We start from the raw sequence: 27,486 nt of genomic DNA, 5'->3' as shown, positions 1-27,486 counted from the left end.
TGTCCCCCGACATACACAAAAAAAGAAAATTCACAGTTCACATTATACTTAATGATGAGAGGCTGAATCCAGAAACAGGATAAAGATGTTCACTTTTGCTACTTCTATTCAACATTGTACTGGAGGGTCTAGCCAGCTCAGTTAGGGAATAAAAAGATAAGTAAAGGCACCCACACTGGAGTACAGTAAGTAAAACTACCACAATTTACAAATAACATGATCTTATATAGAGAAAATCTGAAGGCATTCACCAAATTATTAGAACTAATAAACCACCAAGATTGCAAGATACAAGATAATCAATTGTTTTTCTATACATTAACAACCAACTATGTGAAATAAAAGTAAAAAAAAGTTCAATTTACAATAGCATCAAAAACAGTAAACATTTATGAATAAATTTAACAAAGTAGTCTGAGACTTGTACAATGAAACTACAAAACATTGTTTAACATTATTAAAGAAGATCTAAATAGGTTGAAAGACATTTCATGTTCATGAATCAGAGGACTTAATTTTGTTAAAATGGCAATACCCCACAAATTAATGTACATGTTCAACACAACCCTTATCAAAATTCTAGCTGATTTCTTTGCAGAAATTGACAAGCTGTCAATTCTGCAAATTCATATGGAAATGGAAGGGACCCAGAATAGCCAAAAAAATCTTGATAAACAGAAAACAAAGATGGAGGACTTGCACTTCTCAATATCAAAATTACTACACAGCTATAGTATTCAAGACAATGTGATATCGGCATAAGGATAGATATATGGATCAATGAAATAGACTTGAGAGTCCAGAAATAAGCCCTTATACTTATGGCCAATTAATTTTTGACAGAAGCAGCAAGACAGTTTAACAGAGAAAGAATAGTCTTTTCAACAAATGGTCCTAGCAAAACTGGATAGCCACATGCAAAAGAATGAAGTTGGATCCTTAGCTCACACCATATACATAAATTAACACAAAATGAGTCAAATACCTACCTAAATGTAAGAGCTAAAACTATAAAATTATTTTAAGAAAACACAGGAGTAAACCTTCATGACTTTGGATTTGACAAAGGACTCTTGATATGACACCAAAAGCATCAGCAACAAAAGAAAAATAGATAAAGTGATAAAGTGATGTCATCAAATTTACAAACCTTTATGTTTCAAAGGACACCATCAAGAAAGTGAAAAGATGAACCACAGAATGGAAGAAATATTTACAAATTGTATATCTGATAAGGGCCTTCCATCCATAATTTATAAAGAACTCTTACAACTCAATAAAGACAAATAGTCCAATTAAAAAATGAAAAAAATGAGTGAGGATCTGAATAGATATTTCTCCAAGGACCCATTAGTCATCTAGGAAATGCAAATCAACACCACAATGAGATACCACTTGATACTCACTAGGATGGCTAGAATAAAAAAATCCGACAAGAACAAGTGTTGACAAGGATGTGGAGAAATCAGAACCCTCATACACTGCTGGTGGGAATGTAAAATGGCACAGCTGCTTGGGAAACAGTCTGCTAGCTCCTGACTGTTCAACAGAGAGTTACAATATGACAGCATTTCCACTCTTAAGCATATTCCCAACAGAAATGGAAACATATGCCCACACAAAAACTTGTACATGCATGATTATAGCAGCATTACCTGTAACTATCAAAAAGTGTACACAACCCAAAAGTCCATTAATGGATGAATGGATAAAATATAGTATATATATATAATTTGACCATGAAAGAAGAATGAAATACTGACACTTGTTACAACATGGATGAATCTCAAAAACATTATGCTAAGTGAAAGAAACCAGTCACAAAAGATCATATATTGTATGATTCCTTTTATATGAAATTTCTGGAAAAGAAAAATCTGTACAGATATAAAGTAGATTACTGGTTGCCTAGGGGCAGGGAATGAGGAAGTGGTCATGGGAGTGACAGCTAAAGGATACAGTGTTCCTTTTGCCGGGGATGAAAATGTTCTAAAACTGATGGTTGTCCATTGTGTAAAAATTAATACTAAACATCCTTGAATTGAAAACTTTAAATGGATAAATTTTACAGTATGTGCATTATATTTCAATAACGCTGCTAGATAAATTTAAAAATTAATTCAAAATGGATGATAGATCTAAAAGTAAGGGCTAACAACATAACACTCTTGGAAGAAAACATACAAGTAAGTCTTCATAATCTTGGGTTCGGCAAAGTCTCTTAGATATGGCACCAAGAACACAGGCAGCAAAAGAAAGTAGACAAGTTAGATGTCATTAAAATGTAAAAGATCTATGCTTCAAAGGACATCATCAATAAAGTGAAAAGACAATCCACAGAATGGAGAAAATATCTGAATCATATGTCTGATAAGGGACTTGTATCCAGAATATATAAAGAACTCTGACAACTCAATTTTAAAATATTCTGTACAAAAAAACCCGTTTAAAAATTAGCAAAGGATTTAATTAAATAGTTCTCCAGAGAAAATTTGTGAATCTCCAATAAGCACGTGAAAATATGCTCAACATTATTAATCATCAGGAAATTTCAAATCAAAACCACAAGATACAATTTCACACCCACTAAAATGGTTAGAATAAAAAAGACAGATAGTAACAAGTGCTGCCAAGGATGTGGAGAAATTGGAACCCTGATGCTGCTACCAGAATGTAAGATGATGCAGCCACTTCAGAAAACAGTTTAGTGGTTCCTCAAAATCTTAAACCCAGCTACAATATCACCCAGCAATTCTACTCCTAGGCCTTTACCCAAGAATATTGAAACCACATGTCTATACAAAACTTGTGCACACATATTTATAGCACCATTGTTCACAATAGTCAAAAAGTAGAAACAACCTAAATTCCATTAACTGAGGAATGAATAAACAAAATATAGTTTATCCATACAATGGGATATTTTTTGGCATCAAAAAGGAATGAATGCCAGGCGCGGAGGCTCACACCTGTAATCCTAGCACTCTGGGAGGTTGAGACGGGCAGATCACTTGAGGTCAGGAGTTTGAGACCAACCTGGCCAACATGGTGAAACCCCATGTCTACAAAAATATAAAAATTAGCCAGGCATGTTGGTGCATGCCTGTAATCCCAGCTGCTTGGGAGGCTAAGGCAGGAGAATTCCTTGAACCTGGGAGGCGGAGGTTGCAGTGAGCCTAGATCCCGCCACTGCACTCCAGCCTGGGCGACAGAGCAAGACTCCATTTCAAAAAAAGAAAAGAAATGAACTACAGATAGATGCCAAACACTGAATGAACTTCAAAAATATGCTAAATGGAAAACTCACTTACGGAAGACCCCATATTGTATGATTCTATCTGTGTGAAATGTCCAGAACAGGCAAACCCACAGAGTCAGATTAGTAGGTGAGTAGTTGCCTAGCACTAGGAGTTGGGGAGGGGGAACAAGGAGTGAGTGTTAATGGGTTCGAGGTGTCCTCTGGGGATGAGATTATTTCAGAATTGGGTTATAATGATGGTTACACATACAACTCTGCAAATATATTAAAATCTTTTGATAGCATATTTTTAAGGGGTGAATTTAATGGTATGTAAATGTATCTCAATAAAGCTTTTTGGAAGATAATAACACATTACAGAGTGCTCCTCTGGAAATGGGTGGCTGATGGGCTGTATCCAGCCTTTACAAGTGTTTGATGGATCATTATTGACTTGTGAGTAAACAGAGATATTCTTCAGGCTTCCCCAGCTGTTGTCTATATCAAGGTTTTCTTTCATTTCATTTCCTGCTTTGGCCCCTGGAAACATTTGAGTCTGTGCCTCCTTCCAACGGAAGAAAGTGGAAGGAATCGTTCTACATGGACAGTGAAGTTACCTGGGCTGTGGAGGGGCCTTTGGGAGCCAATATTGTGATACTTTTCTACATATCCCTCAATAGTTGAACTTCTTACAAGGAATATGTAGTATATCTGGGTTGTTTTTTTAACTCAAAAAAGTAAAAGAAGGAAAATAATATAGAGCCAGAAAAATACCTATTTTCTGTATGAATTATGAATTTTATGAACTTTTTCATAAAAATTCATGTTTAATTGTTTTCACTTTGTCTTATTCACTTTTTAAAATTTGGGATCGTGCTATATATACCACTTTGCATCCTCCTTGCTGCCCTTTAGCAGTGTAGCAAAAATCATTTTCCCATATTTTCAAAATCTCATCATAAACATTATTCTAGTTTCTATGTACTATTCCATTGGATGGATGCCTCATCATTCGCTTAAACACCCAGCTTCCCTGGACATTTAGGAGGTTTCTAATTTTTGTATTCTTATAAGCAATGTGAAAACCCTTGTATGTGAAATTTGTATACATTATTAAGTATTTTCCTAGGACAGATGCCCAGATATGAAATTACCAAGTAGTAAAAGTTATTAGTATACATTGACAAATTTCTCCTCAAAAATCTTTAACCATTTGGGAGGCTGAGGTTGGTGGATCACCAGGTCAGGAGATCGAGACCATCCTGGCTAACATGGTGAAACCCCGTCTCTACTAAAAAATACAAAAAATTAGCCGGGCGTGGTCGCAGGCGCCTGTAGTCCCAGCTACTCGGGAGGCTGAGGCAGGAGAATGGCGTGAACCTGGGAGGCGGAGCTTGCAGTGAGCCGAGATTGTGCCACTGCACTCCAGCCTGGGCGACAGAGCGAGACTCCGTCTCAAAAAAAAAAAAAAAAAAAATCTTTAACCAGTTTTTACGAGCCATGTATGGGTCCCTGTTTCATCAAACACTTGCCATAACTGAGCAATATCTTCATTTTTCTTAATTTTTCTAAGTTGCAACAGCATCTCTCAACCCTGTAGCTCCTTCTTCCCCTATGCCCAGCCACCCACTGCTGTCAAGGGGTGAGGAATCCCACACCAAGAACACAATTGCCCCACCTCAAAACTGTCTAGCTTCATCCCCCTTTTCATCAAAAACATTCCTTGAAACAGAATAAAGAAACAAGAAACAGCCACACGTATGTGGGTACTGGGTCTGTTACGGAGGGCTCGGCCGATGGGTGGCACTGGGCCACTGGACATGCATCTCGAGGACAGGGGCCAGCCAGCACGGAGGGCTGAAGGAGAAGGAGAAGAAATCAGACTCCACCTCTTGCCATTCAGGAGACTCAGCTTGGGGTTGATTAGACTTAAAAGTTAAAGGCAAAACTGTAAGACATTTAGACTACAGGTGATTATTCTTCCAGGTCTCAAGCTAAAAGGATTTTTCAAACAAGGCTCAGAACATATTAAACACAAAGGAAAAGATTGGTAACTTTGCCTCCCTCAAGATAAGGACACTCTGTTCATTGAAAGACACCAGGAGAGAGTGAAGGCAAGTCATGGAGTGATTGACGAGAATTAGTCCTAGTATGTGAAGGACCTACAAATCTTTAAGAAGGGGAGTGTCATTCACTAGAAAATGGGCAAGAGGTTTGAGTACTTACTGTACAAAATATAAGCAGCAAGTATACAAAAGGTGTTCAGCTTCATTAGGAATCGGGGAAATCAGAAGATCACAGTGAACTGCTGCTACTACCACACACATGCCCCCAGATGGGCAACACTTCAACAACTGACAACACCTGAGTATTAAACAAGATCCAGAGGGCTGGGAACACTCACATACCACTGGCAGGAGGACAAGTTGATATGACCTCCGTGGAAAACAATTTAGCAATATGTCATAAAACTGAAGCTACATTATAATCTATGACCCAGAAATCCTATAGTGGTATCCAAATTTGTGTGCATGTGCGCCTGGATACTCACAACAGCATTACTCATGATGGCCAAAAAATGGCAACAACTCAATGTCCAACAAACAGTAGAACAGACAAATAAATTGTCAAGGAAAATTCTACACTGCAAGGAAAATCAACAAACTGCTGCTAACATGGACAAACCTCACTGACGCAGTGTTGAAGGAAAGAAGCCAGGAGCGTGTCTGGCCAATTCATAACTTTGGAATTAAGTTGTTTAGGGAGGTGTGTCGTAGCGGAACCTTAAACAATAACAAGAAAATGATTATCATAAAGCCGAGGATGGTCATTACCGGGGATGGAAGGAGGGTTGATTGGGAAAGGTGGGGGTGAGGGTACGGACAATGTTCTGATTTTTTACCTGGATGGTGTTCGTACAGGTGTTTTGTACATTTTTCTGTGTGTGTGAGTGTGTGTGTGCATATATACATATCCATACATATTTTTTATATTCTATTTCCCAATTGAAAAATCAAAAATAAAACTTACATGCCATTAGCGTCAAGTGTGGGAGAGTAACCTGCTGTGCTGTGGGTCATGTTAAGGGTTTATAAATGTGTGATTTGTTTTAGAGTATTTATGCACAAGCCTCTCAGCTCAGGCACCATATGATGTGTTTCCAGACTTCTATACCTGGTGCAGTGCACACGTTGTGCTTAAGCTCTGCCTCCCATCCCAAAGGGCTGTTGTTTCTATGCTTCTTCCTCAGCTTCCCTCCCTGTTTCAGATACCTATGGCAAAGCCCCTGCAGCCAGTTCTCAGAGTACTTCTGGCCTGTGAATCTGGGTTAAGATAAAATGCCCGTAAAATTCATTTAATTTGTTATAAGCCACTAACACTTTAGTATGAATTAGTGGGGAATCTAATTAGACTTTGCTAGCTACTCATCTAAGATAACACAAACTAGCCCAATTATCTGGGAGCTACTTAACATTATCACAATCTTGCAGCAGGGGGCTTCTGGTGAGATCGTTTCCCCCTTTCTTAGATTTAATCATTTTTTTCTTCCTCCTTCCACTCATCTATCCTTTTCAGAAACCCTTCTTTGCTTCCGTTCAGGAAACACTGAACTTTGCACTGTCTGCACAATCCTGGAGTTCCTCTTTCTCAGAAGATTTCTGAGGCTTCTAGATCAGAGTTTGGAAGTAAAGCAATGACTAAGAATAGTCCCCACTATGTCAGAAAGCTGGCGCTTCTTGCAGGCCCTCCTTACTCACTCAGCCACGCAGGGAGAAAGAGAAGCAGACCCAGGTCATAGCCCACAGCTTGTGCTCTCCCACTGTGACCACATCTGTCTGTGTTACATGCACACTCACACACTGCAGTAAATGGCAAAGTGTAGGTGTTTGTTAATCGATATAATTTAATCTAATCATTATGTGACCTGCACTTTTCACTCATCACTAAGTATTGAAGAGGATCTGGTTGACACAGATAGATGTGGTTCATGCAGTTAACTTCTTCATGGCACATCAGTATCTGAATAACCCATGTGCTCGTCCGCTCTCCTGCTGATGGGCATGCGGGCTGTCTTTAATTTCTAGCTGTTACAAACCAAGCGACAGTGAGCTTTCTCACACATCTCTCTGTGCTCTCATGGAAGAGTTACTGTAGGGAATATTCCAAGAAGTAGAGTTGCAGGGTTGCAGACCACGTGTTTTTAAGCTTTCTAGATATTGCTGATTGTTTTCCAAAGGCATTCTGCCAGTGGACACCCCAGTAACTGTTTCTGAGATTCACTGTTTCCCTGCATCATCAACACTTCGCATCTTCAGATGTTTTCATTCTTGTGTGTGAAATAGTATCTCATATATTTTCCCCTTCTTAAACTGCTACTATTTCTTGCCTTCTGGGAATGCACCATAATTTACTTAGCCATTCCCCTATTCACTGACGTTCAGTTCATTTCCCATTTGTAGATGTGTTTGTTTGTTTTGGGTATTGCAGTACAAACAATGCTGCCAGAACCAACCTTGTACAAACATCTTGATGTACTGGTGCTTTAATTAATGGCAGATCCATTTCCAGAACTCAGATTGCTGGAACAAATCAGCATTTTTTCATCTTAAGAAATACCGACAAAAATCCTTTCACAAAATTGTATCGTAATTTGCAGTCCTACCAGCTGTGTACGAAAAGATACTTTTGCCTATCCATACATTTGTCAGTACCCGATGACCTTGTTTGACAGCCTAAAAATCCCTAAGACCTTGTGGTTGTTTTAGTCTGCACTCCCCTGACCACTAATAAGCATCACTGCATTGCCTATTTATAAGCTTTTTTTCCCTATTGTTCTTTCAATTATTAATCTAAAGGAGCTCTTTCTATATCAGGATAGTATCCGTTTGTTACATATGTATAGCATTTATTATTTGTCTTCTGTTGCTTTTGCCACAGGAGATTTTAGTTCTTTATTTTATTAACTATGTATTGTTTACATCTATAACTTTTGGGTTTCCTCCTTTGCTTAAGAAAACCCTCTCCATCCCAGTGTTACACAAATATTTCCCCTGTAATTTTGTCTAATACTTTTATAATTTCCTCTTTGAGTTTAGAGCTTTCATTCATCTACCCTTTTTTTTTTTGAGACAGAGTCTTGCTCTGTTTCCTAGGCTGGAGTGCGGTGGCATGATCATGGTTCACTGCTGCCTCAAACTAACCCAGGCTCAATCCATCTTCCCACGTCAGCCTCCCAAGTAGCTGGGGCTACAGGCATGTGCCACCATGCCCCACTCCTGCCACGTGTTTTCATACATACCTGGGTGGAACTCTCCCAGTAGCATTCGTTCCTGACTTGGATGACAGGGATGATGTCTTTCCTCTGACTTGGGTGACAGGGATGATGATACCCACGGTACAAGCTGGCATAGGATGGCAGTCATGAGCTCTGGATTCGAGTGTCTGGGTTCAACTCACACTTACTGGCACTTTCTCCAGTCCTGTGAAAGTTGTTTAATCTGTCTGTGCCTCACTTCCCTCATCTGTAAAATGAGGGAAATAACACTGCCTTCCTTTTAGGGGTTTGAGATACTAGGTTAAACCATGAAAACACAGAGAATAGTATTAGGCACATAGAAAGCACTGGATAAGTGTTGGCGAGTGTTGTATTATGTATACATAGTTTCTGGGTCTGTTTCCGCACTTTATGTGTTAGCCTATTTTTCTGCTCGAGACCCCAGCACCAGCTTTTGGTTATCATAACTTTCTAATAAATGTTAATGTCTGTTTCATATCTCACTGTTCTTTCTTAAGATTTTCATAATGAGAATTACTTTGAACTTCACATAACTGTGTTATGTGTTGGCATTTTACTGAGATTCAGTCTTTCCATCCAAGAACACGGCATGTCTTTCCACCTCTCTAGATCCTGTGTCAACGTCCTTCCATAGAATTTCTAGTTTTCTTCATGCAGGTCCTTCACCTTTCTAGCTACTCTACATTTAGCATTTGCTGTTCTGAGTAGGATATTTTTCTGTTTGCAAAAATATTGCTGGGATAAACGTAAATTACTTGTTTCTTACATTTACTGTGTGTTGGTCCCTTACTGAATTCTTTCATTGGTTCTAATCACTTGTTTTTGTTTGTTTGTTGTTAGTAAGTCTGGTTAGTTAATGTGCTCATATTATCTAAATGTTAATAATTTTGTCTCTTACTTTCCATTATCTACACCACTGATATTCTTTTCTTATTCCATGTCTGGAATTCCCAAAACAAGTAGTGGTAGTAGTGATGAACGTCCCTCTCATATTTTTGTTTCTTTGTTTACTATTATATTTGCTGTAGTTTTATAATGCATATTCTTTGCTGTATTTAGGAGTTTATTGATTCATTCTAATTTAATTTTTGTTCAGCTGAACTTGTTCAATTAATTTCCTCAGAAGGTCCATGTGTAGTGTAAGATCTGAGTCTGTGCTTGTCCTCCTGTCCCCCTGCCCATCCCCTCAAACAAATTCCCCTGCCCTCATTGATGATAATATGAGAGGCTTAGATGACGATCTAAAAAAAGTGTGTATACGCTTCAGTCTTCCCATTTTCAGAATGACAGAGGAGAAATCTAATGATAGTTTGATTGTTTCTTTTCCTAGAGTTTCTATCTCCCTCCCTCCCCCACTTTCTTCCTCTCTCGTTCACTCTCTGCATCTCTTTCCTTCTTTCTCTCTCTGTTTCTCCTGTCTCTTGGACATTTTAAGATTTAAGCAGTATATACCTAGGTGTATCTTTTTCCTTTTTCCCCCCGCCCCCACCTAGGACTTGTCATTGAGAAAAATGATGAGACAAGTCTCAATCATTTTAGGAGATTTATTTGCGAAAGTTAAGGACGCATGCCCGGGAGACAGCACTATGCCTTTCTCTGAAGGTGATTTTGAGGGCTCCAAATTTAAAGGGAAAAGGGCGGGATATTGAGAAGTACACAATTTTCATGTAAGAGCAGGGCCCGGAAAAATAGTTATTCATGCCTTTCTCTGGCTCAGTGAATCTGCATTTTTTTTAACATAAGATGACATAAACAAATGAGGCAGAGGAAAAATGCAGGGAGTCTGCATTTTACATAAGAGAACATAGATAAAGTAAGGCAGGGGAACAATCAGATATGCATTTGTATCTGGTGGGTGACTGCACTTGTAAAGATAAGCTATCAATTTGCATTGCCATGGTGAAATTTTAACGGTTCACTAGGAATTTCCTTGTGAGCAAAATATGGTGGAGACATGTAGCTTTTCATCATAGCCATCTTATTTAGGAACCAAAAGGGGGAGGCAGGTTTGCATGACACAGTTCCCAGCTTGACATTTCCCTTTGGCTAAATGAGTTTGGGGTCCTAAAATTTAATTTCCTTTCACAGACTTAAGATATTGAAGTATTTTTCAGCTTAAAGGAGTTCTTCTTTTATTTCTTTGATTTTTTTCACTTCTCCATATATTATTCTCTCTCCTTTTGGAGCTTTTACTCCTTGCATATTACATCTGTATCTGGCTTTCATGTCTGTTAATGAAAAGAGTCACACTCTGTGAAATATTTGAAAAGACTTATTCTGAGCCAAATATGAGTGACCAGTGGCCCATGATGCAGCCCCAGGAGATCCTGAGAACATGCACCCAAGGTGGTTGGGGTACAGCTTGCTTTTGTGCATTTTAGGGAGACATAAGACATCAGTCAATACATGTAAGATGGACAGTGGTTTGGTTTTGGAAAGGTGGGACAACTTGGGGGAGGGGAGCTTCCAGGTCATAGGCAGATTCAAAGAGTTTCCGATTGGCAACTGCTTAAAAGAATTATTATCTAAAAACTTGGAATGTCTAGGTTAAGATAAGAGGTTGTGGAAACAAAGTTTTTTATCATGCAGATGAAGCCTCCAGGTAGCAGGCTTCAGGTAGAATCAATTGTAAATGTTTCTTATCAATCTTAAAGAGTCTGTTCTAACGGGCTTAACATCTCTGTGTTGATGTGAATGCTGATCAGTTGTGCCTGAATTCCAAGAGGAGGAGAGTACAATGAGGCACGTTTAGCCACCCATTCCTATCATGGCCTGAACTAATTTTTCAGGTTAACTTTGGAATGCCCTTGGCCAAGGGGAGGGTCCATCAGTCAGTTCAGGGGCTTAGAATTTTATTTTTGGTTTATGTCTCTCATAGTTTCATTTATGGCTTCCATTTCTTTGTAGTTTCACCCTGTATTTGGGTTACATGTTCTTCTATTTTGCACAAAGCACTTCCTGGCACATAGTAGGTGCTCCATAATTAGTTGTCGAATGAACACCTTCTCTCTTCTAGCTGTTAATGAGTTTAGCTTAAACTTTTCTCCTTACATATTTTAAATTCAGCCTAAAAGTTTCTCTGTACATAGTGAACTGTAACCTAACTGGACGTGTAAACAGACTGTCACCTACTCTCACAGCAAGTAACCAAGTCTCAGCCAATCACAGCGGCCAGACTTCAGCCACTCACAGTGGCCAGCTGTTCAAACTGGGCTCAAATAAGGCAAATGCTGAGCCATCACCAATCTGGCTGTTTCTGTACCTCACTTCCATTTTCTGTACATCACGTTCCTTTTTCTGCCCATAAATCCTATCCAACTATGAGGCAGCATCAAAGTCACTCTGAGCCTGCTCTGGTTTAGGGGCTGCCCGATTCTTGAATTGTTCTTTGCTCAATTAAACTCTGCTAAATTTAATTTGTCTAAAGCTTTTCTTTTAATACAAGAGACCAAACATCTCACAGTGACTATTCTCTTTGTCTGTTTCTCTATTGAAGTCTTCATTCAGAAATCATGTTTGTGGTTACAGAAAGTCTTTTTACACTCCAATTATACTAACTGCATCCCCTTAGGATCTCTCTGTCTGTGTGTCTGTCTCTCTCTCTCTCTCTCTCTCTCTGTCTCTCTGTCTCTCTTGCTTTCTCTCTCTCTCTCTCATTTTTTTTCCAATAAATTAAATGCCTTTCTACTTCTTTGTTCCTTCTGCCTGGGTGTTCCACTTGGTCTTCCTCAATGGAGTGGGATTCCATCTCCACCAGTTAATGTCTGTGGCCATGCAGGCCTTCGGCTCCTGTGCATGTCAGCCTGTCAGGGTCTCTTAAGCAGCAGTGACCTGCAGTGGAAGGGACATAAACATTTGGTTTCAGGGGGGCAGTAGTGAACTAGCAAGCAAGCTGTCCTGTCCCCATGTGCTGTGAGGCCATCGTCTTCTAACCACACAAGTGGGGCATTTCTGCCCATTGGTGCTGCCACCCTCCATAGACCAGGGCAGGGCATGGGGCAAGAAGGTCTTTTTGGTGCTGAAGAAGTATTCCACATCTGTCCAAGTGGACTATTCACTTAAGAAAATATTAATGCCATTTGCTGGCACAGATGCCCTTGCATGGCTCATTGTTTACATACTGAAAAACATCTAGCTCCACTGAGCTTGTAAAATTAACTAGAGCCCTTGAACTGTCCAGGCAAAGAGAAAATCATCAGTAATATTTAAATTGATATGACTAATGATAGCTAATTAATTGATCATTACTACCAGTGAGGCTACTAAATGGCTCAATTTTAGATATATATTGGAGATGCCTTGAGTCATTTTCCAAAACAAACAAAAAATTTGTAGACTTGTCCACATTTTTATCCTTGTTAATATACTATCATTGGCATTAATACAAACAGCAAAAATGGAAGGTTTTCTTAAAATCTGAGGATGTAGAATATTCTAAATAAACCAACAGTGAGAAATGTAAGGTGCCACATAACAGAAAACACTTGACAAAATGCCTTTGCTGTCAGAAGGATCATATCCGGTCCCTGTTCACTTCTTTTGATCCTAAGGAGAGGCTACTGGGCCAAGAGGACACTGTGACAGTTGGGATTTGGGGAAAGTCAAAGCACAAGATCATATTAAAATAACTCAGGACTTTTTTATGACCCAAAATCTCGATATTTTACTTTCCTCTCAAAAGAAAATTTTAAAAGGAAGGAGAATTAGGAATATAAATGAAAAAGCTAAAACCCTAAAATGTAAAATTTGGTTTTTAAACAAACACAAAATCATTCTCCCTCCCCAAAGAAACTAACAGGATTTCATTTTGTTTTTGCTACCAGAAAGGGGTCCTAATCCAGACCCCAAGAGAGAGTTCTTGGACCTCCACAGGAAAGAATTCAGGGTGAATCCATAAAGTGAAAGCAAGTTTATTAGGAAAGTAAAGCAATAAAGAAAGGCTACTCCATAGGCAGGGCAGTAGCATGGGCTACTCGACTGAGCATGCTTACAGTTACTTCGAGATCATGTGCCATGTGCTAAACAATGAGTGGATTATTCATGAGTTTTCCAGGAGAGGGGTGGGCAATTCCAGGAACTGAAGGTTTCTCCCTTTTTTAGACCATATAGGGTAACTTCCTGACATTACTATGGCATTTGTAAACTGTCATGGCACTGGTGGGAGTTTCTTTCAGCATGCTAATGCATTATAATTAGCATATAATGAGAGGTGAGGATGAACAGAGGTCACTTTCATCACCATCTTAGTTTTGTTGGGTTTTGGCCGGCTTCTTTACCACAACCCATTTTATCAGCAAGGTCTTTCTGCCCTGTATCTTGCATCAATGTCCTGTCTCATCCTGTGACTTAGAATGCCTAACCTCCTGGGAATGCTGCCCAGTAGATCTCAGCCTTATTTTACCCAGACCCTATTCAAGATGGAGTCGCTGTGGTTCAAACACCTCTGACATTTTCACAATTTAAGTTTACTCAATAAGTAAACAAAAAGAAAAGCAAAATAAACATTTTTCAAAAACACAAATGCCCAATGCCACAGGATACGTTTCAAGGATGTCAGGATCTGAGCATGTTTACTGGATGCAGTCCGTGGCTTGTCTTTGGGGAAGCTGTTTTGATTGTAATAATCTCTAAAGCTGCTATTGGCCAGCAGGTGAGAGAGGGAAGCCTTTTAGCCGTCTGTGCCTGGGTCCCTCTCCCAGGCCACCTGCTGCCTTGTCGTCCTATTGTGAAGGCATAAGAACTGTCCCATTTCCCCAAATGCCACATGCAGGACATGCACGCAGTCCAGGGCACACACTGACCAAGTTGGCAGAATGGTGGATGTCCAGGTTGGGCGTGGCTGGGCAGCCTTAACACCTTCTACCTCCAGTGACTGGCAAGGCAGGCCTCTACTGTTCAATGTCACCTCTAGTAAGTGAGGTCTCCCTAGACTACCTACAGAACTTTTTATGCAGTGGTGCACACCTGTACCACTGTAAGCCCAGTCTCAGTGTTCCCACTCTGATGCTCAGGGCACAGCAAAGTTGGTGCCGCTGGACTTTGGAAGAGGTCCCAGAACCTTACTGGACACAGGGTCAGCCTGTGATGTGTTGACTTTATTTTGAGTACATCAATCTCCCCGTGTAACATTGTCTGACAGTGTGGGCGGCCCTCAGCTGAGGGGGCAGACCAAAGGCTGGCGTTTAACTCAATTTCTTCTCCTTTCTCATGCTCAGATGGATGGAGTGGAACCCTGGCTTCCCCTTGAGCATCGATGCCAAATGCCACAAGGATTTACCCCGTGATATCCAGTTTGATAGTGAAAAAGGAGTGGACTTTGTTCTGAATTACTCCAAAGCGTAAGTTTACGAGAACTGACTCTGGGCAGCCCCTCCAGTGGCTGGTGCTGGGGGTGGAACCCTCACTCCTTTCTCATGGGGTCCTTGGGTTGGGGGAACAGCCTAGCTGAGCCAAACGCTTTGATGATATGTTGGCCATAGAGTGGATTCTCAATGCACAATTGCAGGACAACCGGTATCTTAAAAAAGGCACAACCTAGAGGACTCCAGACACCAGACATACATGTGTTTTTGGCCCAAAGCAGGGGTCTTTAGTTGGAATGCCTCCTCCCCATCCATATCTCATGCTCTCTATGGCCACTTCAAAGGTGTGAAGGCTTTGTGTCCAGGCTGTCACCAAGATGGCAGGTGCTATGGTAAGAATGGCCAAATTGCCAGTGCTGATCCCAGGATATATGTCCCCTGTTCCTCCGTCACAACCCCACGAGGGAGCCACAGTCATCATCCCCATTTTACAGTTGAGGAACTGAGGAATACGGAGGTTGACTACCTTCCTTGCCCAAGGCCCCCAGCTAATAAATAGCAGAGATATAGGTTCTGTGCTCCTTTGTTTCATCCAAATGTCCGCAGGGCTTTTTAAAGCTTGCCCAGGCTATCAGGAGACTCTAGGCTGCTTGTTAAACATATGGATCCCCCGACCCTATCCCAGGACTACTGAGTGTAGGGATCTTTAAATCTGCACATTGACCCTATAGGGAATTTTAAAAATCATGTCAGTTTGGCGAAACTATTCCAATCAATAGAAAAAGGGGGAATCCTCCCTAACTCATTATATGAGGCCAGCATCATCCTGATACCAAAGCCTGGCAGATACACAACAAAAAAAAACAATTTTAGATCAATATCCCTGATGAACATCAATGCGAAAATCCTCAATAAAATACTGGCAAACCGAATCCAGCAGTACATCAGAAAGCTTATCCACCATGATCAAGTGGGCTTCATCCCTGGGATGGAAGGCTGGTTCAACATACGCAAATCAATAAATGTAATCCAGCATATAAACAGAACCAATGACAAAAAACACATGATTATCTCAATAGATGCAAAAAAGGCCTTTGACAAAATTCAACAACCATTCATGCTAAAAACCCTCAATAAATTAGGTATTGATGGGATGTATCTCAAAATAATAAGAGCTATTTATGACAGACCCACAGCCAATATCATACTGAAGGGGCAAAAACTGGAAGCATTCCCTTTGAAAAATGGCACAAGACAGGGATGCCCTCTCTCACCACTCCTATTCAACATAGTGTTGGAAATTCTGGCCAGGGCAATCAGGTAAGAGAAAGAAATAAAGGGTATTCAGTTAGGAAAAGAGGAAATCAAATTGTCCCTGTTTGCAGATGACATGATTGTATATTTAGAAACCCCATCATCTCAGCCCAAAATCTCCTTAAGCTCATAAGGAACTTCAGCAAAGTCTCAGGATACAAAATCAATGTGCAAAAATCACAAGCATTCTTATATACCAATAACAGACAAACAGAGCCAAATCATGAGTGAACTCCCATTCACAATTCCTTCAAAGAGAATAAAATACCTAGGAATCCAACTTACAAGGGATGTGAAGGACCTCTTCAAGGAGAGCTACAAACCACTGCTCAACGAAATAAAAGAGGACACAAACAAATGGAAGAACATTCCATGCTCATGGATAGGAAGAATCAATATCATGAAAATGGCCATACTCCCAAGGTAATTTATAGATCAATGCCATCCCCATCAAACTACCAATGACTTTCTTCACAGAATTGGGAAAAATTACTTTAAAGTTCATGTGGAACCAAAAAAGAGCCTGCATTGCCAAGACAATCCTAAGCCAAAAGAACAAAGCTGGAGGCATCATGCTACCTGACTTCAAACCATACTACAAGGCTACAGTAACCAAAACAGCATGGCACTGGTACCAAAACAGACATATAGACCAATGGAACAGAACAGAGCCCTCAGAAATAACACCACACATCTACAACCATCTGATCTTTGACAAACCTGACAAAAACAAGAAATGGGGAAAGGATTCCCTATTTAATAAATGGTGCTGGGAAAACTGGCTAGCCATATGTAGAAAGCTGAAACTGGATCCCTTCCTTACACCTTATACAAAAATTAATTCAAGATGGATTAAATACTTAAATGTTAGACCTAAAACCATAAAAACCCTAGAAGAAAACCTAGGCAATACCATTCAGGACATAGGCATGGGCAAGGACTTCATGTCTAAAACACCAAAAGCAATGGCAACAAAAGCCAAAATGGACAAATGGGATCTAATTAAACTAAAGAGCTTCTGCACAGCAAAAGAAACTACCATCAGAGTGAACAGGCAACCTACAGAATGGGAAAAAAATTTTGCAATCTACTCATCTGACAAAGGGCTGATATCCAGAATCTACAAACAACTCAAACAAATTTACAAGAAAAAAACAACCCCATCAAAAAGTGGGCAAAGGATATGAGCAAACACTTCTCAAAAGAAGACATTCATGCAGCCAACAGACACATGAAGAAATGCTCATCATCACTGGCCATCAGAGAAATGCAAATCAAAACCACAATGAGATACCATCTTACACCAGTTAGAATGGCAATCATTAAAAAGTCAGGAAACAACAGGTACTGGAGAGGATGTGGAGAAGTAGGAACACTTTTACACTGTTGGTCGGACTGTAAACTAGTTCAACCATTTTGGAAGACAGTGTGACGATTCCTCAAGGATCTAGACCTAGAAATACCATTTGACCCAGCCATCCCATTACCGGGTATATACCCAAAGGATTATAAATCATGCTGCTATAAAGACACATGCACACGTATGTTTATTGTGGCACTATTCACAATAGCAAAGACTTGGAACCAACCCAAATGTCCATCACTGATAGACTGGATTGAGAAAATGTGGCACATATGCACTATGGAATACTATGCAGCCATAAAAAAGGATGAGTTAATGTCCTTTGCAGGGACACGGATGAAGCTGGAAACCATTATTCTCAGCAAACTATCGCAAGGACAAAAAACCAAACACCGCATGTTCTCACTCATAGGTGGGAATTGAACAATGAGAACACTTGGACACAGGAAGGGGAACATCACACACCAGGGCCTGTCGTGGGGTGGGGAGAGGGGGGAGGGATAGCATTAGGAGATATACCTAAGGCTAAATGACGAGTTAATGGGTGCAGCACACCAACATGGCGCATGTATACATATGTAACAAACCTGCACGTTGTGCACATGTATCCTAGAATTTAAAGTATAATTTAAAAAAAAAAAGACATACACGGAAAAAAGGAACACAAATCCACAGGAACAGTTGGTGGACTGTGCCTTTTTCCAAAGATGTCTTTAAGGGAATCAATATTTAAAGGAGAACAGGCTGGAAGGAAGAAAGGGAGGGCATGGTCACATTACTGAATCCACATGTTGCAAAAGAAAAGGAGCAGGTAGGGGAATAGTCAGTTATGTATTCCTCTTGCGCTTAGTACATCAGCACTTGATAAGGTGAACACCGAGAGCTACCTGTGGAGGTTTTCACCTTTTATCTATAGCTATCTTCGTTTCTTGCATCACTCAGCTTTCAGCTTAATTTTTCCCTTTTGGCAGAGTGAATTGGGGTCCAAAGATTTTCATTTCCTTTTACACCTAGAATCCTCTGAGGAGCATTAGCACCTCCTAGTGCCAGGCCAACCCCACACCCACAGATGACAGTCTATGAGGGTGGGACCCTGGCTTTGAGTCTGCACACCCAGCAGGTAGACGAGGCTGAGAACCCAGCCAGTCTTCAAAGCTTAAAATAATATTATTTATTTCTAAACACTGTGTCGGTGTTTTGGGGGGGTACAATAATCTATTTTAAGCTTCATGGCCATCCTGGGAGGTAAATAATATTATTGACCATTTCTAGGTGAGGAAACTGAGTCTCCAAGGGGTCAAGGTCAAGGAGTTTGCCTAAAGTCATTTAGGCAGAAATTGGCAAAACCAGGATTTGAATCCAGGTCTGTTTGTGTCCAAAGCTGGGGCATTTTTCTCCTACCACAATTGGGGTCTACTGGAGAGAAAAATTAAAACCTAACATCTGGATTAGTAATGCAGCAGTATCCACCATCTCCCTGGAAACATCATGGCAGTTAGGGGCTCACTTCCCTTCCCCTACTCTGGGATTGGGATTGTTGATCAAAGCCATGTAGCTTTAGTGGGATAGGTCCCAGACCAGGATGGGACAAGCAGGACAGAAGGCCCTTGTGAAAGAGACAGTTTGGAGGGAATAATAAGGATGGTGAGGTAGTGAGGTGGAGAGTACTGCCACCCAGTTTGGAGGGAATGGAGGAATACTGGATGGATGGACAACCAAACCGATGGACAGGCAGATGGATGGGTTGAGGGATGGATGATGAATGGATGGATGAAGGGAAGGAGGAAGGATGGAAGAAGAGGTAGATGGTGGATGGATGGAGAGATAGATGAGAAATTGATATACGGATGGATGGATTCATGGATGGTGGATGGATGGATGGATGGATGGATGGATGGATGGATGGATGGATAGATGGATGGATGGATAGATGAGTGGATGGATTGATGGGTGGATGGTGAATGGATGGTGGATGGATGGAAGTGTAGACGGATGGATAGATGGATGGATGGATGGATGGATGGAGGAATTAATGGTGGAGTGAAGGCCAGACTGTGCCTTTCTTATCTCTGCTCAGTGTTTCTGAAGGTCATTGTCATCTCTGTATCTCAGGAGCCTCTGTATCTTAGCAGCTGTCACAGAATAGGTGCTCATTAAATCCTATTAAAATGAAAGTGTGACCCACCTGGCCCCTGAGTGCCCCCGAGTGCCAGCTGGGTCACAGTCCATTTTAACAGGGTTTAATGAGCACCTATCCTGTGGTATAGAAGGTAACTGTGCACCTCCTTTTCATGTATCCCCATCATGGCTAACAACAGCCTAGACATATGGTTCTCAGTCCTGTGTGTTTAGTGTTACAGACTCCATGCTGCCCACTCTGCACAAACTGTGGAACCAGGGGCAGTCCAGCAGTTACATTTTAGGGCTACTGGTGGATTCCAGTGTATAGCCAGGATTAAGACCACTGGCCTGTAATGCCTTTCTGGGCCTCCCCACCCCCCACATATGGTTGCATCTATTTGCTGAGCCAAGTCCATCTGCTGGGTCCCAGGGAGTGCCTCCTCCTCTCCCAGCTCCACCATCTCTCCTGAGTGAGGGCAGGAGCATCTTTCCAGCTGCCTCCCTGGGCTCCATCTCTCAAGACAGTGGGAGGGCTCATTCTCAAGTGCTTGTATAATTTGTTGGAGGCTCGCTCTAAAAAGTAAATATAATTTCTTGGTTGGCTCAATTGCAGGTGAGAGCCCAGATGTCTCTGCCCAGAAATGGAGATACATCCATAGGGACGCGCCCGCCCCTGCCATCTCTCAGGTCCTACATGCATAGGATGCTTCACCGTGGGGAGCCAGCAGGGCTTTGCAGAGCATCTCTTGTCTCTGACCTAGCTGTTTCCTTTGCCACACCCACCCTCCCCACTTCTTGGCCAAGACATGGGTGAGGGGCCCCTTCTTGCTGAAGCTTCTAGAAGCCCCTGGCCCCAGTGAGGTCCCCTCCCCTGTACTCCCCAGTGCCGCCCACCCTGCCCTCGGCCCCAGAAGTGCTGCAGCCCACGTTTCTCCACATCGTCCTGTCATTAGCCCCTTGAGTGATGGCCTATTGGCAGGAGCAGAGCGAAGGAATCCTGAGAGGGGCCCTTCTGCCCCTCCTGGCGCAGCAGGCTGGACAGTAAGCTTAGCCCCACTCTGAGCACCGCCTCTGTGCCGGCACAGTGGATGGAGACCCTTGAGTTTTGCGAAGGAGAGAAGAGGTGTCCCTGTATTTGAGGAGCTGAGCCAAGGGGGCTGGACCACAAGGAAGCAGCTTAGAGGAGCCTGTGTGGGGATGAGGGGTGCCTGGGAGAGGGCCCTGGGCCGGTGGGGGTTGGGGGGACCCTAGGGACGTCGTCTAAGTTCCCTGAGCATAGGTGTCCTCAAATGAACAATGAGACCCGGCCCCAGCTCCTCCCCAGGGTTGTGAGATTAAAATGGGACCGCACACATCAGCCCCTCAGGGAAGTTTCTCCCTAAAGACAGCCTTTGTCTTCTGCATTCTTGGTTCAGGCCCTCTGGGACCGCGTCTCCACCATCACACACCGGCCTAGGGCTGCACTCTTGGAAGGGCCCCTGCGCTTGCAGGGTGGGCAGGGGACCCTCGCTCCACCTGGGCGTCCTCTCTGATGGGGCCCAGGAAGGCTTTGCAGCCGGGGGCCATCTGACCAGGTCTTACTGGGCCCAGGCAGAGGTACATGGGGCCTGGAGAATGGCACAGGGGGCTGCAGCGGAGAGAGACTGTGGGCACAGGTGTGGCGAGGCCAGGCCGCCAAGAGCCAAGTGGTTTGCGAAATTTCCTGGTGGTGTGGAGGGAGGAAAAGCTGATGTGTTCACCTCCCCACTCACTGTTTGCAGCCTGGAAGACGATTGCAGGGGGTGGCAGGGCTGAAAAGACAATGTCCTCATTAAAGGAAATTGAGAAAGAGAGTTTCCTTCCCAGTGGGGCGGGACAGTGCAGAAATGCGGCCGGTCCTGGAAGGGGTGGTGGCGAGGGGTTGGGGGCTCACACGCCCTGCGATTTCCTCCCATGAGAATGGGCGGGGGCAGCTCCGGGAAGGGTGGCGGATGGAGCCGCCCTCTCCCCAGGACCACAGGGGCGCTTTCCAGTGAAGGCGTCGTAGGAAACCCCAGTCTGTGCCGCAGTGTACGTAGAGGCGCTATGAGCCCGAGTTTCCCACGTCTAGGGACAAACTGGGAGCCGTGACTGTCAGGCCGCGCGGAGGCTGCCCTGGCCGCCTTTGCGGTCAGGTGAAGGCGCAGAGGCAGGGAGGCCGGGCGAGCGCAGGCGGGCGGAGAGCAGACCACGGGGAAGAGGCCGAGAGAGAAAGCGGGGCACCCGGCCGGGGGGGTCATTTACAAGGGACGCTGGGCACGAAGGAGGCTGGGGCGAAGATGAGTCCAGGGGTTGGGTTGAGAGCGCTGCGCAGCCGGGCTGAGAAGAGAAGCTGACGAGGGACTCCCGACAAGGGACGGGGGAGAGGGAACCTGGGGGCAGGCAGAGGCCTAGGGGGTGGGCTCTGAGGGCAGCCACTCCCACCGGCCCTGCCCCAGCCCCGCAGCCCAGCCACATGCCCCGTGCTCCAGACGACCCAGCTACATGGATGGCAGCGTCCTGAAGGGGGATGATCGGTAGGGAGTGGGTGCGGAGGCTCACGCCTGTAATCGCAGTGTTCGGGGATACCCGAGCGGGAGGATCGCTTGAGCAGGGGAGGTGGAAGCTGCAGTGATCTGCGCCACTGAACTCCCGCCTGGGCGGCAGAGTGAGACCCTGTTTCAAAAGACAAAAACAAAAGGCACCAGGGGTGTAGGGAAGGAGCGATAGTCCACCCAGGCCAGGAAGGCTGCGGAGGGGCCAGGCCAGGAGAGAAGGGCCCTGAGCTCAGTGGACGGACAAGATGCCTGTGGAGGAAGGGAGGGACGTAGCAGCAGGAGGAAGGGTGAGGGCCCAGGCTGGGGATCGGGAGAAGTGATGGCGGAGGAAAGAGAGGCCGGAAGAGGAGGGGGCCTGCTGGCCTGGCACTGGAAAGCAAAGCGTGGGTTTGTATATGGGAAGAAGACCACATCCCCTCTTATCGTCATCCCAACGCAGAAACCATTTGGCCCCAAGTCACCAAAGCACTCATAGGAACCACTTTTCCTGTGACACAAGTAGGATTCTCCCACTTAACTTCCCAAATGCTACCCGAAAGCCTCTGAAATCCTTGGAAATTTAAAAAATAATCCCCTTCTATTAACTGATGCCTATAAAACATATTGACTTTCATTAAATTTTGTTATGAAATCAGAGATGTGTCCCATTGTAAAATAAATTTGTTTGGAAAATGTAGGGGGGTATCCCATCTAAAAGTCAGACAAGGCTAGAAAATTTCAATTTTATTTGCTAAGGTAGCATCATGTAGTTAAAAATGCATCATAAAATAAGACCAAGAGTTAATACAAAGCATGAAGTCATGTTTCCCTCAAAAAAATGATTTGTTCTGTAGTCAAATTAATTTGGAAGACATTGCAAGCTCTTCAGCAGTGGTTCTCAAAGTATAGCTTGCGTCAGAATCCCCTGGGGCCCTTGCTAAAATCTGGATGGCTACACTCCCCGCCTAGAGTGGGTTAAACTCAGTGCCCACTGGCAGGAAACTGAAACTTGGCTGAAGTCACAGAGGAGGCCTTCCCCGTTAAACCTCTGGCTGGCGACAGCTTGGTTTCCTCGCCGCTGCTTCTGAGTAATTCTGGCACGCATTTCCTCCTAGCCACCTGCTGTGCCTGGAAGGGGGCCAGCCCTCCTCAGCAGGCTTTGCTCCTGCCCTGCACAGCACAACTGTGGCGTAAAAAATGGAAAAGCTGGTAGCAGAAGGAAAGAGCAGGGAGACAGAGGTCAGGTGAACCTCAATGGCCTCATTAAAGCAAATTGAGAAAGAGAGTTTCCTTCCCAGTGAGGCGGGACAGTGCAGAAATGCGGCCCGTCCTGGGAGAAGTAGGGGCGAGGGGTGGGGGGCTCACCCGGCACATGGCCAACAGCTGGTGCCCAGCCTGGGCCACAGTTTGGCACAGGAGAAAGCTGAAGATGCAGGAGAAAGCTAGGTCACTGCCCCTAGGCCAGGTGATCAAGGTGGCTGTTACCTGCCTGTGTGGCCTTGAAAAAGCCTGGTGCCCTCTCTGGCTTGCAGGGTCCTTCTTTTTACAAAAGCGGGTCTTCGAAGCCCTGAATATTCCAGTTATCTGTAAGGATATAGAAATATTTTGCCTCTAGATGACATGTAAATATGTTCCTCCTAACTCCACTTCTTCCTAGATCTGTGGCTTCTTCTGAGAACTACCAGACCCACCCTGTTTTCAGAGTAAACCTCCTGTTTTGAGGTCAAACAGACCCAGCTGGGTAATTGGTGACTCACTCCTGGTTCCTCCAAAGAACAGGGGCAAGGGACCACCCGGCACCTCAGGTGTCCCAGCACAGGACCTCTTTCTGGGGCACCCTCTGGCACTGGGCCATCTTCAGGCCCTACAGGGCTCTCGGGGCCTGGGTAGGCTTCTCATCTCCCAGAAGTAAGTTCTTTTCCCCACCCAGACTGACACCAGATGCTACAGTGAGGTTTACCCCTCCAGCTTGACAAGCATTCCTAGCCCAGAACACTCAGCTGACGAGGGGTGCTGGGGGAGGAAGGAGGCAGCAAGGCTGAAAGAAGCTTCTCTGGGTATTCCGGTGCCTGGCTGCTGGTCGTAGCCATGGTGAGACCACAGCAGCCTCCCTGGAAGCAAGCACCTGTGTAAAAGCCCCTCCTTCCCCACGAGGGGCTGGATCCAAGTGAAGAAGGTACCAGAAGGACTGGAAGATGATGCTGGTATTATTCGACAGCTCCAGGGTGCTGTAGCACTGAGCACCTACTGTATGCAGCCCATCGCAAAGCCGGCCACACTGCCCAGGCTGTGCCATGGCAATTTCCAGCAGTACACCCTCTCGGTCACCTGCAGGCTGCTTGTTCATCCTGACACATGAGGAGAAAAAGACAGTACTCACAAAGGCCTCCAGCCTTGTGGCCCCAGGACCCTCTCCTGAGCATCATGGCCTCCTAGGAGACCCAGGGTAGCCAGGACAAAGGAGAGAAGCATTTGCTAAGCTAAGAAAGGATGGAAGGGGATTGCTGTTCTGCCTGGATGCACCCCTAGACCTGGCAGGGCAGGCAGGAGAGACCCCCAGTGTCTCCTGCTTATCCTAGGAGCTCCCCCCTGTGGTTGCTCCAGTTTGCTGCCTTCATGCATGTTCACAGGGTGATTCCCCTGAGACAACAGAGCTGGGATGTCACCAAGCCCGGTGTCCCATCAGCCAGGCTCTCCCCAGCCTCCATCCTCTGATTCTGCTGGATCAGGAGGATGTGGAGAGGTCCCTGACCCCCCAGCTTTCCCCATGACAAGGTGTGTGTCTACAGCTCAGACCCAGCCATGCTCCACTTGAGAAGTGGGTCCAGGCAGAGCACTGGGTCCTGGCCACCTAGGGCTGCCTCCTCAGGGGTGGGTAGGAAGGGGAGCCACTGGAGAAGTGCCCCGGGCACAGTCCCCTGCACCAGGTGAGGTCACCTCTTAGTCCATGAGGCGATGCTGCATGAGCCCCTCTGGACACTAGAAGGCCTGGGCTCAATGCTGAGTAAAGTGCAGGCATGACTGTGCCCTCAGCATGCATAGGGCAGCGGGCATGGATTCATACACGTGAGTTTGCACTTAAGCTGCAGTAAGAGCTACAGAGGAAATGAACAGAGACAGCATCACTCCAGTGAGCCCTCCAGATACACCCCATGTGCGCAGTAAGAGAATGGCATAGTCTATTGGGACAGCCACATCAAAATACCACAGACCAGATGGCTTAAACAGCAGATATTTGTCTCTCTCAGGTCTGGAGGCTAGAAGTCGAAGATTAGGGTGCCAGCCAATCCACTTGCTGGTGAGGGCCCTCTTCCCAGCTTGCAGATGTCTCTGTGTTCCCACAGCATGGTCACGTGGCAGAGGAGAGAGGGGGACAGGGCATGAATAAGCCCTCTGGTGCCTTCCTCTTCTTACGAGGATGCTAATCCCATCACGGGCGCCCCACCCTCGTGACCTCGTCTAACCCTAATCACCTCCCAAAGGCCCCATCTCCTAATGCCATCACACTGGGGGTCAGGGCTTCAACACATGAATTTGGGGAGCACAATTTAGTCCACAGCAGAAAAGAAAGGGGCACAGAGCATTCCAGCCTGAAGGAAACAGATGTGCAAAGGCCCAAGGCAAAGGCCTGAGCTCTGAGGGGCAATCAGAGTCAAGGCTGAAGAGTGGGCAGTGATTGAGCACTGATGGTGGAGAGGCAACAGGCTATCTTGTTAATCTCAGTCTTTTGTGTGCCAGAGAGAGAAACTGAGGCACAGTGTGTCATGGTGAACACTGGGCAGCACTCCCACGCTCCTGTCCTGCACCCTGCAGGGTTATGGAGGAAGCCTGGGAAGCCTCTCCCCTCTTTTCCACCTTTCCTGGACCCATCCCACACCCTGCCTCCTCCAGGAAGCCCTGGGGATTGCTCATACACTCACATCTCACTCCTCAGTACCTGCAGCCTGCATTCTGAATTTAGCAAGCTCTGGCCTTGGGTTTCTATTTTCTTGTCCTGTGCAGTGAGCATTTGGAAACTTCTCCTCAGCACCAAGCACGGAGCCATTTAGCAGAAAATAAATGAGTTTTCAAGTCAATTGAACTGTTTATCGCCCCAAAAGCCAGGCAACACGGTAGAGCAGCTGGATCTCTGTTCCTAGAAGCTTTCTCAGGGACTGGCCCACCGAGTGGGGGACAGCAAGTGCCTGATGAGTGAATGAATGAACACATGTGTGAATGGAATTCAAGGCACTGCAGGCTATTCTGGAGGGTACTGGCCTGTCTCTTCGACAGGTGAGGTGCAGTAGAACAGCATCCCGTATAGATGCCAGTTTCTGTCCTGGTTCTGAAAAGCCAGTCACCTGCCTCTGCAGAGCTGCCTGGAGGGGGCGGGGGTTGTGAAGACCCCTGAGAGCTCAGTGTAAAGGGGCTCTGCAGAGGGAGGCATGGCCAGTGTGTGCAAGGTGACCTCTCTCCTGGTCTGCAGGATGGAGAACCTGTTCATCAACCGCTTCATGCACATGTTCCAGTCTTCTTGGAATGACTTCGCCGACTTTGAGAAAATCTTTGTCAAGATCAGCAACACTATTTCTGGTGAGTGTGCCTCTGGGGGCCCAAGTGGTGCTGGGGACAGGGGATGCTGCTCTCCTGTCTGAGACTTGCCAGGAAATTGACAAGGGCCTTCCTGCCTGCTGCAGCATGGGGGCCTCGCTGCCACCATGCCACCCTGAACAGCACCCCCTACACTCCACACCTTTTACCATCACTGTGGTCACCCTTGTGCCCAGAGGTTTCTCCTCCTCAGATATTCAAGCTCGAGCACCCCCAACCTCATTTCACTATCAAAAGTCTCAAAAGCATGAGAACTTTTTCTTGGCACAAATCAATCATTTGTGCTTCTGAACAGAGCAAAGGCAGAACTTGGCTTGTGTTTTAGGTATTTACACGAAAGCAACTTTGGGTTCCTTTGGACTAGGATATGTTTGATGAGAGCACTAGCTTCATAGTGGCCAGTCATGGCATGGGAAGGACGTTAAGAAGGCAGGAATGGCTGGACAAGAAGAGGTGCTGAAATCAGGACATGGGGAACCAAACTTGGCAAACTGCCCCCAGGGACTCTCCTCCACACCCTCCTTCTTCCATCCTGGACACTCCATGCTGGGCTGAAGGACCTGAGTGCCCCAGGAGGCTTCTGAGCCACTAAAGGCCAGCTCAGGTATGATGAGTTGGTGCCACAGCCTGACCCAGTGACGGGCAGGGGGCAGCAGTTGGAGCTGTGCCCATCCAGGGAGCACTCGGGGGAGGAGACCAAGCAGGGACTCTGCTCTTAGGTGAGGTCA

The 27,486-nt window shown here is 44.8% G+C and overlaps 1 protein-coding gene across 1 annotated transcript in view; it reads left to right on the top strand.

Annotated features, from left to right (window-relative positions):
• ALOX5 (arachidonate 5-lipoxygenase) overlaps positions 1–27,486 on the top strand; it is a 70,156-nt gene that overhangs the window by 21,458 nt on the left and 21,212 nt on the right. The window contains exons 4-5 of the mRNA XM_031015536.3: positions 14,750–14,872; positions 26,634–26,740. Of these exons, the coding sequence (XP_030871396.3) occupies positions 14,750–14,872; positions 26,634–26,740 (230 nt within the window). The remainder of the gene's footprint in view (positions 1–14,749; positions 14,873–26,633; positions 26,741–27,486) is intronic.

The sequence above is a fragment of the Gorilla gorilla genome, chromosome 8 (genome assembly GCF_029281585.2).
Source record: "Gorilla gorilla gorilla isolate KB3781 chromosome 8, NHGRI_mGorGor1-v2.1_pri, whole genome shotgun sequence".
Taxonomy (NCBI): domain Eukaryota; kingdom Metazoa; phylum Chordata; class Mammalia; order Primates; family Hominidae; genus Gorilla; species Gorilla gorilla.
This window is presented reverse-complemented; position numbering and strand designations above follow the sequence as displayed.